Raw genomic sequence first — 17,172 nt, 5'->3', positions numbered from 1 at the left:
AAGGGTTCTTCAGTCAGCCTGTGGTGAATGCTGCCAGGCCTGGGACTCTCACTTCAGGACAGTGGGCTCCCCTCTGACTCAGCGCACATCCAGAAATGTCATCCAAGAGCCAGGGCTTAGAATTAGGGATCCCAAGAGTTCACTTGATGTTCTATCCCGCTGTGGCCAAGCCTGGTACCTAAGCTGCAAGACGAAATCCCTTTTACTCTTCCCTCTCCTGTTCTCAAGCAGGAGTTTCTCCCTGTAGCCATCACAGCTGGGACTGTGCTGAGTCATACCTGAAGCCAGCACATCTCAGAGTCTCACCGAAGGCTCACAGGAAGTACTGCCTGAGTACTGCTGCTGATTATTCAGGGCCCAGGGGCTCTTTAGTCAGCTGGTAACTAATGCTGCCAGGGCTGGGCCCTTTTCTTTAAGGCAGTGGGTTCCCGTTTGGTTGAAGATATGTCTAGAAATGTTGTCTGGAAGCTAGGGCCTGGAATGGGGGCCTTAGGACAGGACTCTGTCTGGTGCCCTATTCTACTGTGGCTAAGCTGATATCCAAGTTGCAAGACAAAGTCCCCTTTACTCTCCCCTCTCCTGTCCTCAAGCAGAAGAAAGGAGTCTCTTTCTGAGCTGCGAGCTGTGCCTGCCTGGGGTTGGGGAAGGGGTGGCACAAGCACTCTCTTGGCCACTCTGCGGCATGCACTAGGTTGCATGCCCCCAAGTCCACTGTCTCCAAGCCCAGGACAGCATCAGGACTTGCCCAAGAATTGCAGTCCTTGTGGGCTAGACTGCGTTTCAAGTTTATTAAGGACCCCAAAACACTTTAGCCGGTGGTGGTAAGGCTTGCCAGAACTTAAATTCTGACCACTGGGATGGGTGACTCCCCTTTGGCTGGGGTTCGTCTAAATGTTCCCTCCATGCATGGGCACTGGCTGAGCTCTGCCTGGTGTTGCTTTCTGCTGTGACAGGACAGCACTGAGTTCCAATGCAAAGTCCCGCAATCGCTCCACAAGTGCACAGATTCTCTGTGCTATGCAGCTCTTGCTGGGAATGGGGGAGGGGTGGTGTTGGTGATTCAAGACTGTCTTTTCTACCCTTTTCAGTGCCTTTTTCAGTGATCTGAATTTAAAACCAGGTACTATGATTGCTTATGTGATTTTTAGTTCTTATGAAGGTGCTTTTTTGTGTGGATGTTGTTCAGGTTGGTGTTCCTGCAGAAAGGACAATTAGTGGAGGCTTCTATTTGGCCATCTTGCTCCATCTTCCCCCTAAAAAATCATTTTAAAATTAAAAATAATGAACTCAGAGATGAGTTTAATTAGTACTCCAGGTGTTTTTTAAACTGTACTTTACTCACAGAACCCACTATGTATGGATGCTTTTATACTAGAGATCCTGAAGGCAAAGGTGAACATCAAACCTTGGTTCCTTCAGGTAAAAAACATTTGGGGACCATGGCAACATAGGATCATTAAGTACAGAAATGGAATTGTGGACCAGGTGGAAAAATGGGGGTGTAGAAATGATTTTGACATGTTGAGAGCCGCTAGGTAGTCAGGAGCACTGACTCCACAAGGCATATCAGGCTCTGGCAATTGTTGGGTTGTCCCATTTGGAAAGAAAATTAATCATTGGAATACATAGACGTTAAACTGTGTATCTAGAGAGATGAGGCCAAGAATAAAGGAGAAAGATGCTGACTGGCAGGCAGAAGAATGCCAAAGCAAAATGGCTATTTTGCTTTGCAAGAGACCACCCTTATCTTCAGTAAAAGCTCCTTGACAACATCCTACATGTAAATACATAAATTAGCTGATGTTTCTGGGTTTTCAGCCCTTTAACAGTAATATTGTTTTTAATAGAATGCTCACCTAGTCATTTCAAGTGCCACTCAGGACGGTGTGTTCTGGCTTCCAGAAGATGTGACGGCCAGGCCGACTGTGACGATGACAGTGATGAGGAAAACTGTGGTATGTATGTGCAATGGTACTTTTCAGTAATAACTAGAATAGAATAAGAAACTGTGTTAAAAATGTAAACTATTCACTGATAGTAGGAATAGGATTCAATGCTAATGTCTTTACTTCTTAAATTATTGAACAGTATGGCATATATTTTAAGTGTTTTTCCTAACTCTTGATTTCCTTTAAATTACACTTCTATATAACCCTGATACACACAGTACCCCTCCCCCTTATCCGTGGGGATATGTTCCAGGACCCCCAGTGGATGCCTGAAACCATAGATTGTGTGGAACCCCACATATGCAGTGCTATGCTTTTTCCTACACATATGTACCTATGATAGAGTTTAATTTATAAATTAGGCACAATGAGAGATTAACAACAATAATAAAATGGATCAATTATAACAATATACTGAAATAAATGTAATGAGAATGTGGTTTCTCTCTCTCTGTCTCAAAATACCTTATTGTATTGTGCCAACGTTTTTGGACCATGCTTAACCAGGGATAACTGAAACCGTGGAAACCGAAACCTCAGATAAGGGTGGAGGGGCACTACTATATTTCCAAACACTTATTAAAAGGAGAAGCCACCTCACAAATGTAAGGAATTATTTTTATTATTAAATTATAAAGCAATCGTTATCAGTTTTAAAGTCAGAATAATAGTATCTTTGCATATGCTTCCCATGTTGCTAAATAGACATCTAGATGCACAAAGGCAGAGTTCATACTCCATCATTCAGAGTTCAGACTCCCATCATTCCCAGTTTGACTGGGATTCATTTTCATGTCCTCTCATATTTTTTCTCTTTTGGCAAAGATAAAACTCTTCTTGACATTTCTGCCATTGAGTTCCAAAATCGCCAGTGGAAAAACCGTAAATGCCAATGGTAATTTGAGTGGACTTAGTTCTCATTATATTTCCCTGCAAATCTTTGTACTTGTAACCTCAATGTATTCTGGAATAGAAGTCAGACAATGGTATTTAATAAACAGTGTTTTTGAGGAAAGCAAAATGATTGAAGATCTATCCACAGGAGTGTTTGGTTATGATTATTTAGCCTTTCCTGTTTAAGAAGAATTGACACTGTTACATGAAAAGAACATAAGGCAGTACATCTTTTGAAATAATTTCATTCTTTTGGCCTTTGAAGTATGAAATATTGCCTTGCTCCATTAAGTGAATTTTAGGTGGTAAACATTGCCCTTCTGGTCTAGACAAAATGTCACAGTCAATCAACTGAAATCCTGTCAGCTCCTATAAATATGGACAAATGCATCTTTTGGAAAACTCCAGCTGTCAGAATGATGGTACAATGGCTGGGGTAATTTTGTTATGGAGGAATGTATAGTGTTTTTAGAAGCTACTGTTGTTTGCTTGTTTGTGGTTTTTTGTTTTGTAAAGAAATAAATCAAAACTCATTGAATATACCTTATATAAGTGATTTATTGAGAATGTGTTAAATTTGTTCACTTAACTATGACTTTGATGGGTCATGGTATTTGAGCTGCAATTTAGAATAGATTATCTTAGATGGTTCAAAGAGGTTGCATGATACTTTGTTGGTGTGGCTAGACCTAAATTTGTTGTAGAGGACTAAATATTTGAGAAATACAAAAGCTTAGTTAAAAACAAAACAAAACAACTTTACCAAGACAAAAAGTTCTGAGTTCTGGAGCATATTCTGCAAAAAATAAACTTAAAGTACTATAATATTGGTATAGGGTTTAAACGACCCTAAAATATCAGGTTTCTAGTTAAGTAATTGGTTTTCATCAGTATTTTAATCACACAATTAAAGGCACACCAAAATAATAGAATATATTGTTTAATCTCTATCAAAAATTAAAAATAATAGACAGCACTATTGAGAGCTCGAGTTAAGCAAAGTTAAAAGTGGGTAAGAAATAATACATTTGTAGTTCAATTAATTGCTCCAGCAGTACTAATTTATGAGAAGTTTTCCAAAGTGACTAACAATAGAAAACTTTACATACTTCGTTCCCCTTTGATACTTATACATGCATTTGAATGGGCTTGTTCAGTGATTTGGGAGGACACACCACTTCATATCAAATAAGGAAGTCAGGTTGATGAAGGCTCAACAGAGGATTAATTAGGAAGTCATCTGTTTCCATTTGCCTCCTTGCTGTTTGTCTTTCTGTTTTCGTATGTGCATAGGCACACCATCTGGTAATGCAAGCACTAGCTCCAGCAAAGCTGGGTTTCACCCCAAGCTTCTTGCCTTTCTGACTTATTCTGTCCGTTGTGGGTAAGTGCTTGAGCTTTACTCAATAATTGGACAATTAACTATTCGTTGTCATGAATCTGCAGCTCCCTCAGAATTTCTAACAAGGTTATTGAGTTTCCCCTCAAAACAATACTTATTTAACTCAGTTATAAAATAAATATTGTATGAGACATTAACTTTACTTCTTGTTTCTTTGGCACTTTTGTCATGGAGAAACATGGTAGCCAAAGCACTTACTTTTAAATACACTTTTAAAATATATGTATTAGAATTTAGCAATCAGTAATATTGTTCTTAAATTTCTCCAGCTCTTGTGGTAGATTTTCGCTGTTGAGGCTGCTTTGATTGTGTAATTGCCAATGTAAACAAGAGTTGAAAATGTCTGTACTAGAAAAGTTTTCAACAAGTGTTGGGATGAATTATGCAAATCCGATATGGGAAGGAAGTCTAAGAGACAGGGGAATACTGAACAGAATCTGCACTGTGTCAGTACAGAAGTACTGCATTGTCTTAAGGATTGATGGTATGTCAGTAATTGAGCATACATGATATAGATGGAGCTGCCTGTAAAACTAGCAACTTGATAAATGAGTTTATTTTCAACGTAACATTTTCCAAGCATTGATAGCCATGCAGTGGAGCATGAGGGAAAGACATGGGAAAATAAATGATCAAGAATGACATCAAAGAAAGGAGAGCTAAGGAAAACAACAAAGGGATTGTATTTTTCAGCTTTTCTATCACTCTATAGATATGAATGTGTGAGGCTGAGGTTATCTCTTGCTAGGCTTTACCTCCGCAATTTGGGTCAGCTACAAGAGCAGGTGGTACCTGGGCTGTGATGCAAGCAAGCAGCAACTCCCAGTGGAGCAGTTAAATGAAAATATAGCTACAACAGGTGCTTTATATCAACTGTCAAAATAAAATCCTTTACTACATGAACACAGAATCAAAATTACTAATTGATCACTATTCTAAGTAAAATGGTATACATCATATGGAGAAAAGATTGGCAGCAGTACAAATGTCTGAGTGTCATTAAGTGATTTTCTGTTTATCTTCAGATGACTAAAAATCAGTTCTTCACCTATCTTTGGTCTCCTCTTGATCTTAAATAAAATAAAACCTTTAAATATAACCTGAGCCATTTCTCCAAGTCAGAATCCCCTTAGGTTGTATTAGAAGATCTGACTCTGATATTTATGGGTTTTACAGCTTGATTTCAAAGAGTTTCCAAAAGGCATGTTTTCTTTTTGGATTCTTGGATAGCATTTCTATGAGTTATCTCACAGAAGGGCTTAACTGGCTTTCTTAACACTCCAAATACCACCAGTCTCTATGCTTTTGTGTCTCTTTGTTTGGGGAGGAGACCACTCTTTGCTCTGTAGCTAGCAGAAGAGTGAGAGTCATTATGTCCATAGCTTTGGCATACCCACAAATGTGCTTTCAGGATGAGTTTTCAGGATTGATTTCTCATCACTCAGTAGGGTTTAATTTTCCATGTTAAGGGGGAAATTTTCTCCTTCCCTTTAAATACTTGGTTAACTGTTTCATCGTCTTCTGTGGTGTCTTGGGAAGGCAGACTGGAATGGCAGAGTGTCCTGCGTAGACTTAGACTTGAATTTACATCCTGACTTAGCCTTAGAGGCTGTGTGACGTTTGGCCAGTCACTTTACTTCTCTGGGTAAGATGCAGAGAACACCCACATTATCTCTCACAGCTTGGAATGCTTATAACATGCCCTGTTCATCCTCAGAAGCTAATAACTGGGAACTCACCTGCTGTGGTGGTGGGAAATCAGGAGGCGATTCCTTTCAAAGGCTGCCCCAGCCATCTCCCTTGAGGGAAGGAGTCCTGTCTAGCATAGTCTTGTTTCTGACAGCTGTTTATGGCAAAAGAGAGTGGGCTGGCCTGTCAGGCTAAAGCATGGGCTTGGCAAGGTCTCTGGCTCACATAGTAAACTCAGGTAGATGGATGGTGTCTTTTCCTGGAGATAGTGTTGGTTTTGGGTTGGATGTTCTCTCTTTTTAGGATTAGAGCCATGCAGTTTAAAGTCCCATCCATTCCTTCATCCTGCTCTTTCATAGGAGACTGGGCCACCCATATGTAAAGAGCATGCCATAAAAATGGCACTGCTAAAAGCAGGAAGTGACTCAGGAATTGAGTAGGCTGCTGCGACTTTCCAGCTGGATGGTGGCTGGATGGCCTGTGCTGGTATGGCTTCCCTGATAATCAGGCCTAGACCACAGTGGGAAGCAGGTCCTCTGTTCCAGCTGCTATAGCAGGTGCAGAGGCAGAGCCCTTTGCAGCCATGCTTTGAGGGAAGGGGCTCTGTTGTCCTGGATCCTGCATGCTGTAGAAGGCTCTTCACACCTGTTAGGCCTGTACTGTGGCTGCTACAGCTCCTATGATCTGCTCCAAGGTCACATCCATCAGCCACTTCGTGGGGCAGACACTGATCCAGTATGGCTGGATCCAGACTGTTCCAGCCTTTGTCAGCTCAGTAATGCAGTATTATCTTGTCTCCTTCCTCCTTGTGAGTGGCTCCATTCCGAAGGGTGAGAATGTAAAAATTTCATGCAGCTCAACTCAAGAGGATGAGTGGACCTACTTACTCTATAGTTGCATAGCTAAGAGATTCTTACAGAACAAAAAGCATCTGCTTTAAGGTGATTTGCTGACTTTATTTGTAATGACAACTGTTTTTATAGAGAAACAAGGTATTCCATTTGGGGGCGGGGGGGTACTGCCTCTGTCAGGGCAGCCTGTTTCACAGTTTTTGTGAAAATGAGAGATAGAGTAAGCCAAAAACCCAGATGAATGCTTAGCACACTTAGCGTGACCAGTCAACCTGATTTGCCTGGGACTGATGGGGATCTTTTGGAACAAGGGACACTTCGTGCTCAAATCAATTAAATCCCTGGCAAACTGGGATGAATTGGTCACTTTTTTGGGACACTGTGTCCTCAATTATTGGTTGTTGCTGTTGTCTCTGTGCTGGAGAGGTTATTATTCTGACATCAACAATTATTTGGTTTCATAACCTACAGCTGCATTAAACAGCCCATCCCATCCATGCCTGTTTTTAATTTTTGATGGAATTATATCCTTTTCCTGTTAGAATATACATTTAAAACATAATTGCACCAAAATGTCACTTTACAAAGAAAGTGGTTTCTTCTCAAAATAATACTATCTCCCATGTAACTAATGTCTCTCTCTTTTTATCTTACTTCTTTTGTGCTTACTGTAACTCCACAAAGGAGGTATTATGCTATGCAAACTTTTATGAGAAAAGAGAAGACATGGAGAGGTGAAAAATGAATGCTTATGGAGTACTCCTTTAATGTTTATAGTAACCCTATGAAGCAGGCATTATGATTTGTATTTTAGATGTATGGAAACCAAGGTTTGGAGAAGTTAAGTAACTTACCCAAGCTCACACAGCTAGTGAGATTTGGAACTAGGCTTCAAATCCAGTTGTCTGACTCTAAAGCTGTGCTTCCACTGCTCCTACCCCTTACACATACTTCATATTTGCATCTTACAAAGGACGGCAATTGATGACTTGTACCTGGATCCCATCCAGATCTTTCTCCGTGGAGCTGTGATGTGGAGGGATTCAATTTCTCTAAATGTTAGTTTCCTCACTTATAAAATGGTGAGCATAATACTGACATTATAGTGTTATTTTAAGAATTAAAGCTAATATCTAGAAGGTAGATACATAGTGGATAATAAATGTTATCTCATTATCATCATTACTATTATTATTTGTGAGGATGCACTTTAGGGGGCCTTCTTTCCCAGATGATCTATTTCTGTGGTATTTCATCATCTCATTCCAGATGTCGAAGTTCTTCCTTGTAGTCTTAAGAAGAATGTGCCTTGGGAATCGTCAGAAAAACTCATGCTATTTTATTTCATTCTCTGTTAGCAAGTGGTATGTTTTGTGAGCAGAGGAGCAGCCCTGGAGAAGGGTCGGCACATTGCATGGAGTGTTGAGCCCTCTTTCTTGATGTCTTTTGCTCTCTGGTAGAATGAGCAGACTGTACCATTTGGTAGCAGCTGGGTCACAGAGGACTGACTTCAGGCTCTTTCTCAAATCTCAAGAGACTCTTATTGTCAGAACTTTTCAGATGCTGTCTGGATCCTCTACTAGCTGAAAACTCTAAATAATGTCCCTGTGAGTCCTTGGAATGGATGTCCCTGGGCCTAAGACCACCCCAGAGTATCAGCCAGTGAAAGACTCTCACTATTTATTTCCTATATCTTTGGATGATGAAACACACTAAATCTAATTTTAGCTTATAGTAAGCATTTTGGGTCACTTATTTTTATAATTGTTTTTAATGAAAATTTTGAAAATCAATTTTTTTTCTCATAATGGATTCCAAGAAACCTGAGTCAATCATCTACATAATTTATCTGACTTATTTGTAGTAGGTCAGATGAACAATAACATTCTTTAAGAAACTTCTTATTTGATCACTGCTTTGCGTTTCACTGACCTTAAAATAAATTATATTTTCCTGAGAGCCAGAGACATTTTGTTCCTTACATGAAATGAAGTTCTGCTTAAAACACACACATGTTGAGGGCCTGCCACATGCTAGCCATTGTTCTAGCCAAGGAGGTACTCAAATTTTTTTGCCATGTAGTCTCTTCCTTCACGTGCTTCACGGCCTGGCCAGGGCCAGGGATCTGACCAGAACGACATAAACATATTAGACTCTTGTCAAACTTTAGCAGGCATATGAAATGCACTGCACATGAATCATCAATGGCATTTATTAAATACATCACAAGTGCTTGCTATTTCATAGGCAAATTACAGTTCAAGTTATTACATTAATGTATAAATTATATTCATTTCTCATATTAACTAATGAAGTTTCCAACTTTAGATCTCTGACTACCATAAAGTAATAGCTTTTGCACCTGGCTCTTAAACTAGTTTTGTTTGGCATAAAAGGAGCCTCTTTTGCTAAAAAAACGGATGGCCTCCTGATTGGGAGAATGAAATTACATTTTAAGGTGATACGCATTTAGATCACTAGACTTTGGCATATTTGCTTAAAAGCATAACATTATTTTATAGCTAAGTCTTATACATTGACAGCAATTTCACTCAGAAAGAAAAAGGAACGGCTAAAGATGAATGTTAATATATGCTTTTAAATTTTTTCTCCATATCCCGTATGTCACTTTTTTTTTTTTCTGAGACAGGTGGAGGTTGCAGTGAGCCAAGAACATGCCACTTCATTCCAGCCTGGGTGACACAGCGAGACTCGGTCTCAAAAAAGAAAAGAATAGAAAATACATGAGAAAAGTGACTAGGGTTCTAATCCTGGTTCAGTAATTAACTATATGGTTTTAAACGGCAGAGTCTTGCTCTGTCACCCAGGCTGGAGTGCAGTAGTGCAATCTCGGCTTACTGCAACCTCCACCTCCCGAATTCAAATGATTCTCCTGCCTTTGCCTCCCAAGTAGCTGGGATTACAGGCATGCACCACCATGCCTGGCTGTTTTTTGTATTTTTTAGTAGAGATGGGGTTTCACCATCTTGGCCAGGCTGGTCTCCAACTCCTGAGCTCAAGTGATCTGCCCACCTCAGCCTCCCAAAGTGCTGGGATTACAGGCGTGAGTCACTGTTCCTGGCCCCATATATCACTTTTGATCTTCTGTTAGGAGAGCTGTACAATTTATATCACAACATGAATATTATTGGGTATTTCTACTTTCAAAATTATATTATTCATGGTATGCAGAGGTCAAAACTTTTTAAGAAAAAAGACATTATGCCTTTTCTTTTTTTTTTTTTTTGAGACAAAGTCTCGCTCTGTTGCCCAGGCAGTAGTGCAGTGGCATGATCTTGGCTCACTGCAACCTCCGCCTCCCGGGTTCAAGTGATTCCTTGTGATCCGCCCGCCTTGGCCTCCCAAAGTGCTGGGACTACAGGCATGAGCCACTGCGCCTGGCCAACATCATGCCTTTATAGCGTAATTTTTCTACATTGATTGAATTTATCATTATTTTCAATTCCACGTCTATTGCAAATAACCTTTTCTTCTGTCTCTAGGTTGTAAAGAGAGAGATCTTTGGGAATGTCCATCCAATAAACAATGTTTGAAGCACACAGTGATCTGCGATGGGTTCCCAGACTGCCCTGATTACATGGACGAGAAAAACTGCTGTAAGTGCTTATGCGAATTTGTCAACAGAGCATTTTTATTTTAAACACCAGTTAAGTCTCATTTTGAATACAAGCTAAAAGTGTGTAAATATGCATATAAATATTTTAGTATTTTCACATCTTTTGATCAAACTCCACTTGTAAAAACATATTCTAAGAAGCCAACTAACTATGTGTAAAATATATACACTATAATATTCTTCTGGCATTATTTATGAGAAAATTAAAATACCTCCAAATATCCAAAAATAGAGAACATAAACTACAACCATAAAAGAAAATAATATGCAAATATTAAAATTAAATTAGAGAAGAAAAATTTCTCTTGGATTCATTATATGTCATTAGTTGAGTAAAACAGAATATTCAGTATTATGTGCACTATTGTCCTGAGTTTTGAAAGTACATATATCCACACATAGAAAAAGATCAAAAGTCATAATTAAAAGTTTACAGTTATAGTCTTTGGGTGGTATAATTATTAAATTTTTGTGCTTTTCTACATTTTCTAAGTGAATGGCCATTGCTTTTAGAGCCAGAAAATAATTATTTCTCTTAAGATGTTTTACCTACAAATAACAGAAAAGCCCAAATCAAAATGACAAATAATGAAGACATTTATCTTTTATTATCATATACATATCACATGTTTTATATTATCATATAGAGTCAAGTAGGTGGACTCTTGAGGCTGTATGCGGCAGTTTAGCACCTTGTCTATGATTTTTTCAGTTCAGCTTCAACTTAGGCTGGCTCCCACAATGGTGAAAAGATGACATTACCAAGGGCATCTGGGGCACCATGCTTCCTTGATCATGTCCAGCTGGAAGGAGGAAGAACTGTGTTCATATCTCCAAGATACCATTAAGGGATTGGCTCAGGTCAACTTTGGGTGGAGTCACAGCTAGCCGTCAGGAGTCTTTGTGTAGTCAGAAAAGACACTTCCTACAAACAGCTGAACTGCAAAAAGAAGCACCATGCAGGGAGAACCAATCAAAAAAAAGGTGCTGTTTTCTCCAGGTTGTTCCTGTCCCAGGCTAGGGCACATGGCACAGCAGCAGAGTTTGGGCAGGAGCTGTCCTGTGAAGCACAATCACACAACCGTAGGCCAAGGCCCAGATATCGGAGCACATGTTTACTCCTGGACTACTAATTGTATTCAGAAACAAACAAACAAAAAAACTGTAGACAGAAAAATGCCATGCCCAGCTTAAACTAATCAGGATCTTCCTTTGGAACTGGGGATGGCTGGTGTAGGGGCCTGAACAAAATCGGGCTCCCTTAAAGAAAGGAGGGAGAAAGGAAATAGTTGTTAAGTAGGCAATCAAGGAGATATACTATAATTTTTAAGATCCAAAAGAGAACTATGTATGACTCAGAGAGTCATTTAATAATAGAGATGGGAAAAAAAACTGATTATGCATCTCTGTGGACAGAGATTGTTTTCTTTCTAAGGCGGCTTCAGTCTGTTCATCCCTTATGCTCTGCTCATGCAGATTTTAACCCCATTCTCTGATCTTTGGTATTTCTGCTGCTCTGAGTACTGTTTATTCAGTCTGATTGTTAGAACCAGAACATTGAGTCACTTGAACATAGTAATTCTGTTTAAATGCTCTTTGTATGCATTGATGTCTATTAAATAATATTTTACAAATTCTGTTATCCTGTTTTTATGCCCATTTGGAAGCCTCAGTGATCACATATTTTCTTCTTTCCATGCTCCTGCTGGCACATGAAGATGTGCATGTTAGTGATAATCGCATTTATTTCTAAAATGTTTTCCTTCTCACTTTTTGTTCCCCATGCCAGCATTTTGCCAAGATGATGAGCTGGAATGTGCAAACCACGCGTGTGTGTCACGTGACCTGTGGTGTGATGGCGAAGCCGACTGCTCAGACAGTTCAGATGAATGGGACTGTGGTGAGCTACTTGTTTCTGCGATCTGTTGTACTCTCTCATGCCTGTCAGCCACTGAAGTTGAATGAATCCTAAATTACTTCCTGGATTTTACTGCCCAAGTTCATCTATTTTGTTTTACTGCTATAAAAGCTGATAGTGCTGATCTATGTGTGTTATTTCCAACTCACAGAAAATTTCCCCACCAAGCTACTTCTCTATTTGAAATATCTATATTATATGGAAAAACGTTTGGGTTCAAAATGTTGTAATCATATAATTGCTGGGAGAGGATTTAAAAACTCTTCATTAAATCCCAACTTCAATAAATTTAATGATAGTCTGCCATTCTTTTGTCATCTATGCCTGATAGAATAGAATATTCAAGTGGCCCCTCTGCCTTCCCTACACCCTTCAGGTCCAAGACTTCTAACTATCTAGCTCCTTACACAGACAGGAATTGAAGACCTCTCCTACCAGCACCTCTAGTGTTGCAGTTTGTGATCTTGAGTTTGATTAATTTCCTCATCCCACACTCATCACTCCTTCCATTCACTCAGCTCTTTCTCAGTCCTTTGCATCATCCAGCCAAATCATGATTCTCATGTGTGTTGTGATCAATTGTGCAGCGTTTCCTAAGTGCTCTGAGGCTGGTTAAGTACAGAGGATTCTCCTTTATATAATAGGAATTAACACATATACCAAATTAATCCTAAATTTGCATCCCTCTCATGCATTCTCGTATGCTTTCTTGAAGGAAATGATAGAAATAGATTTACAACTCGCTTCTTGTAATTATGCAAATCCTGGTTAACTCATGGGATGAGGCCTGGCTCTGGCTGTCTTCTAACTCATTAAGAAAAGTTAAGAACTGCCTGTCTCTTTCATTAGAGTCTACGGTTCTTTGAGAGTAGAGAACATTTCTAATTCGTTTTTTTTTTAGCCCTCTAGCACACTGAAGGCAGTGATTTGCACAGGGTAGGTACACACCAAATGATTAACTAAAATAAATAAAAATGAATATATGCCAATGAAGCAGAGGCATGTAAAGCTATGTGCTTTCAAGGGAAGAAATGTTTTTAATTAGGGTTTCCCTTGTCTTTTCTTTCCCTAGTGACCCTCTCTATAAATGTGAACTCCTCTTCCTTTCTGATGGTTCACAGAGCTGCCACAGAACACCATGTGTGTGCAGATGGCTGGCAGGAGATGTTGAGTCAGCTGGCCTGCAAGCAGATGGGTTTAGGGTAAGGTCAGTAGTTTGTAGCACTGATGAATTTCTCAGAAGGCTTCATGGAACTTGGCAGTAATATCTTCCTTAGGATGCATAGAGAGTTAGTGCTCTCGAACAAAGACTCCTTCAAAGCCCGGGAAATGAATCAGGTGAGAGGACCATATTTAATTACAGGCACCTGCCCTGAAGAGTGTGTGCTGGAAATGTACTTTGATGAAGCCTCTAAAAGTAAATGAAGTAATTGTATTTTAAGTACTTCTGCAATGAAATGCTTTCATTATTTATAAAAGCATTACGATCATTTCCTTTGAGGAATCTGGATGAAAATATCTTGTAATTTCCCCCCAAGAGATTATTGAAAATTTCTTCGTAAGCAACAAATATTTTTAAATAAGTTGAAGGTGCTGGCATTTCTGTTTACTCTAAGTAAGGCAGTAAATGTAAATCAAGAAATAGTTCAGTATATTTGCTTCTTAGTAGAATGAAAAGATTCACACTGGCTTTGATACAGATATACTGAAATGGATCCTTTGAAAGTTAGATACTTGCTATTTTGTGAGGTTTTTCTTTTTCAATTTCATTGGGGGTGGAAAGCAATAATTTTCAGGGTCTTAGAATGTGTATTTCTTTTATCATCGATGTATTTGAGATTTGGGGGAAATGTAGAAATTAGAGAAATTGAAGACAAAGGAGTTCTAAAATTCTAGATTAAATAAAAAATTGATTAAATGCCATTTCCTAAGATCCATTGAACAAACTTGAAACAATTTTACAATAATGAGTCATTCAGTTATGGGATAGCAACTAGCAGCACATTTTTGTTATCCTAGTTTAAAGAATTACTAATATGTAGCTCCCAACTTCTTGAGTCCCTTTCTCCCATGCAAAGACCCACGTCTTTAGGAATTGAATAACTAATGCTCATCTATAATAAAGGAACTTTAAACTTTGCTAGAGTGGAAAAATTATATTTGCCAAGATCTATTAAATTAGACTTCATTCTCACAACTTCCTTATTGTGTCTAAATGAAATAGGTTATGATTGTGTTCAGAGATAAATGAAAAATCTTTTGAATATGGTTTTTTAATTTTTCTTCTCGATAAAACCTTATCCGCATAAGGTTGGAACTGCAAAGATTTTACAACCAGAAAGTTCTTTTGACAAGCCACCCTGAGCATAGCTGTTCTATTGTAAATAGAAAGGTTTCTGTTTTTAAATATGCTTCTTTATGTTTCTTCTAAATATTTGCATATTGGGATTTTTATTGTGTTAAAATACACATCCATAAAATTCACCATTTAACCACTTTAAAGTGTGTAATTCAGTGGCATTTACTTTATTCACAATGTTGTGCAACCATCACCACTATTTGTTTTAGAACACTTTTATTATCCCAAAAGGGAACTATGTACTCACTAGGCAGTTACTCTCCATTTTCTCATACCCACTGGCTCAGATAACCACTAATCTGCTTTCTGCCTCTATAAATTGGCCTATTCTGGATATTTCAATATAAATGGAAATATACAACATGAGGCCTTTTCATCTGGTTTCTTTTACTTAGCGCATTTTCAATCATCTGTCTTATAGCATGTACCAGTACTTTCCTGCTTGTGACTGAATAATATGCCATTAAATGGATATACATTTTGTTTATCCATTCAGACATTTGGATTATTCCCATCTTTGGCTTTTGTGTGCACACTGGATTTTTAAAAAATTATGTACTCCATTTGATCCATTTTCTCAACATAGTTGGAAAATGAAACGTCAGTATTTTAGATATCTTTAGATATATAAAATTCAAATAGACATACAGATATTTTTTATTTTAGATTATTTTATTTCACAGAAGGACTAGGAAAATCTGAGATAGAGGTGTGGTTGGAAAACCATATCCATTATTTGAATGATTTAATGGGAAAAATGGGTAAGTGGTGATAAGTCCTCCAAAGAAATGAGTACTAGTAGTTTTAGAAGTTTTTAGTTGCCTTGAAGTTTACTCTTTAGTTGACTTGAGTGGCTCATGAATTGACAGAAATCTGGAAAGCCAGGCTATGCCAGGAATGATGGTAATGGTCAAGATGAGGCTAGCTTCCTGCTGAGGGAACAGGCTCAGGCAGCTGCCATGTGACCACTGTCTCTGGAGACCACCTGCTGTGCTGCAAATTCATGATTCTGCCACCAATGCCTCAAATAAACTCTAAGTCACCCTGCACCTTTGAGTCATTTCCTCCAGATCAAAGCCCTTGCTAGAAGGGTCTGTCTGGCCATGATTGGCCTATGCTGCACAAGGAGGGAAGTGGGAATGGGTGTTCCTTCTTAGCTTCTGGAGTGGAGTTTAAGCCAGCCTGCCTTTGTACATTCAGACATATTCTGCATCAAAAACTTGAAGTTTAAAAAGCAACTCCCAACTAATTCCATTCAGTATTCCCCTTCCCTTTTTATTTTTGAGTATCTGCTTATGGGCCTTGTACTGGACTAGGCATTGGGTCGAGGATGCAAAAGTGAATAACATCATCAGAGTTTATAATGGAGTGGGGAAGACATGTAGGTAAACAGCCAAGAACACAAAGTTAGAAAAAAGTCCAGATATTTTGCCATCAGAGAATGGTGTAGACTTATTGCATAGAACATGGCATTTCTATTAAAATTATACAAGAAAAACATAAAACTTTAATCTTATCTTGATAGTATAAATTTGTTATATCACTCATTCATTCATCAGTTCATTCAGTAAACACTTATAGAGAACGGCATTGTAGTGTATGTAGGGTCCAGAACCAGCATATCCTAATTCCAAGTGGATCATTCTTCTACTTCAGGGAGTATATTTTGGAGGGAATTTATCAAGAATGCAGGTCTCCCAAATTTCATGTGTTGCAGGGATTCTACTGAAATGCTTTCATGATAGAGGCAGTTGATTCAAAACACCTGCACTTAGGATGTTTTAGACCCAAATTATGCCTTTGATGTGTTACTGCTCAAATGCTAAGCTCTCAACTCAGTGCTTGTCTAGATGAGAAGATTTAGAGTTCCTTGTTGAATCTGAAAACTTTTTGCTTTCATCTGTTGCTATCTCAAGAGTTCAGCCCAGATTGGAAGTATGATGGCTCTCTGATTAGAAAAATGTATAAATCAAGCCCCTAAATTCTCATGACAGCTGTATTAGTCCATTTTTATGCTGCTAATGAAGACGTACCCGAGACTGGGAAGAAAAAGAGGTTTAATGGACTTATAGTTCCACAGAGCTGGGGAGGCCCCACAATCATGGTGGAAGGCAAGGAGGAGCAAGTCACATCTCATGTGTATGGTGGCACACAAAAAAGAGAGAGCTTGTGTGGGGAAACTCCCATTTTTAAAACCATGTGATCTTGTGAAACTTATTCACTATCATGAAGACAGCACAGGAAAGACTTGCCCCCATAATTGAATCACCTCCCATTGGTTTCCTCCCATGATATGTGGGAATTATGGGAGTTACAATTCAAGATGAGATTTGGGTGGAGACCCAGACAAACCACATCATTCTGTCCCTGGCCCCTCCCAAATCTCATGTTCTCACATTTCAAAACCAATCATTCCTTTCCAGTAGTCCCCCAAAGTCTTAACTCATTTCAGCATTACCTCAAGAGTCCACAG

The 17,172-nt window shown here is 38.9% G+C and overlaps 1 protein-coding gene across 3 annotated transcripts in view; it reads left to right on the top strand.

Annotated features, from left to right (window-relative positions):
* The window catches only part of CORIN (corin, serine peptidase), a 254,519-nt gene that overhangs the window by 194,319 nt on the left and 43,028 nt on the right, over positions 1-17,172 (top strand). For all 3 annotated transcript variants that reach the window (XM_054486844.2, XM_054486842.2, XM_054486841.2), the window contains 4 exons: positions 1,848-1,955; positions 10,289-10,402; positions 12,212-12,322; positions 13,413-13,542. In XM_054486844.2, coding sequence (XP_054342819.1) covers positions 1,848-1,955; positions 10,289-10,402; positions 12,212-12,322; positions 13,413-13,542 — 463 coding nt within the window. The remainder of the gene's footprint in view (positions 1-1,847; positions 1,956-10,288; positions 10,403-12,211; positions 12,323-13,412; positions 13,543-17,172) is intronic.

Source organism: Pongo pygmaeus, chromosome 3 (assembly GCF_028885625.2).
Source record: "Pongo pygmaeus isolate AG05252 chromosome 3, NHGRI_mPonPyg2-v2.0_pri, whole genome shotgun sequence".
In the NCBI taxonomy this organism is placed as follows: Eukaryota; Metazoa; Chordata; class Mammalia; order Primates; family Hominidae; genus Pongo; species Pongo pygmaeus.
The sequence above is the reverse complement of the archived record's forward strand: the minus strand, read 5'-3'. Positions and strand labels throughout refer to the sequence as shown.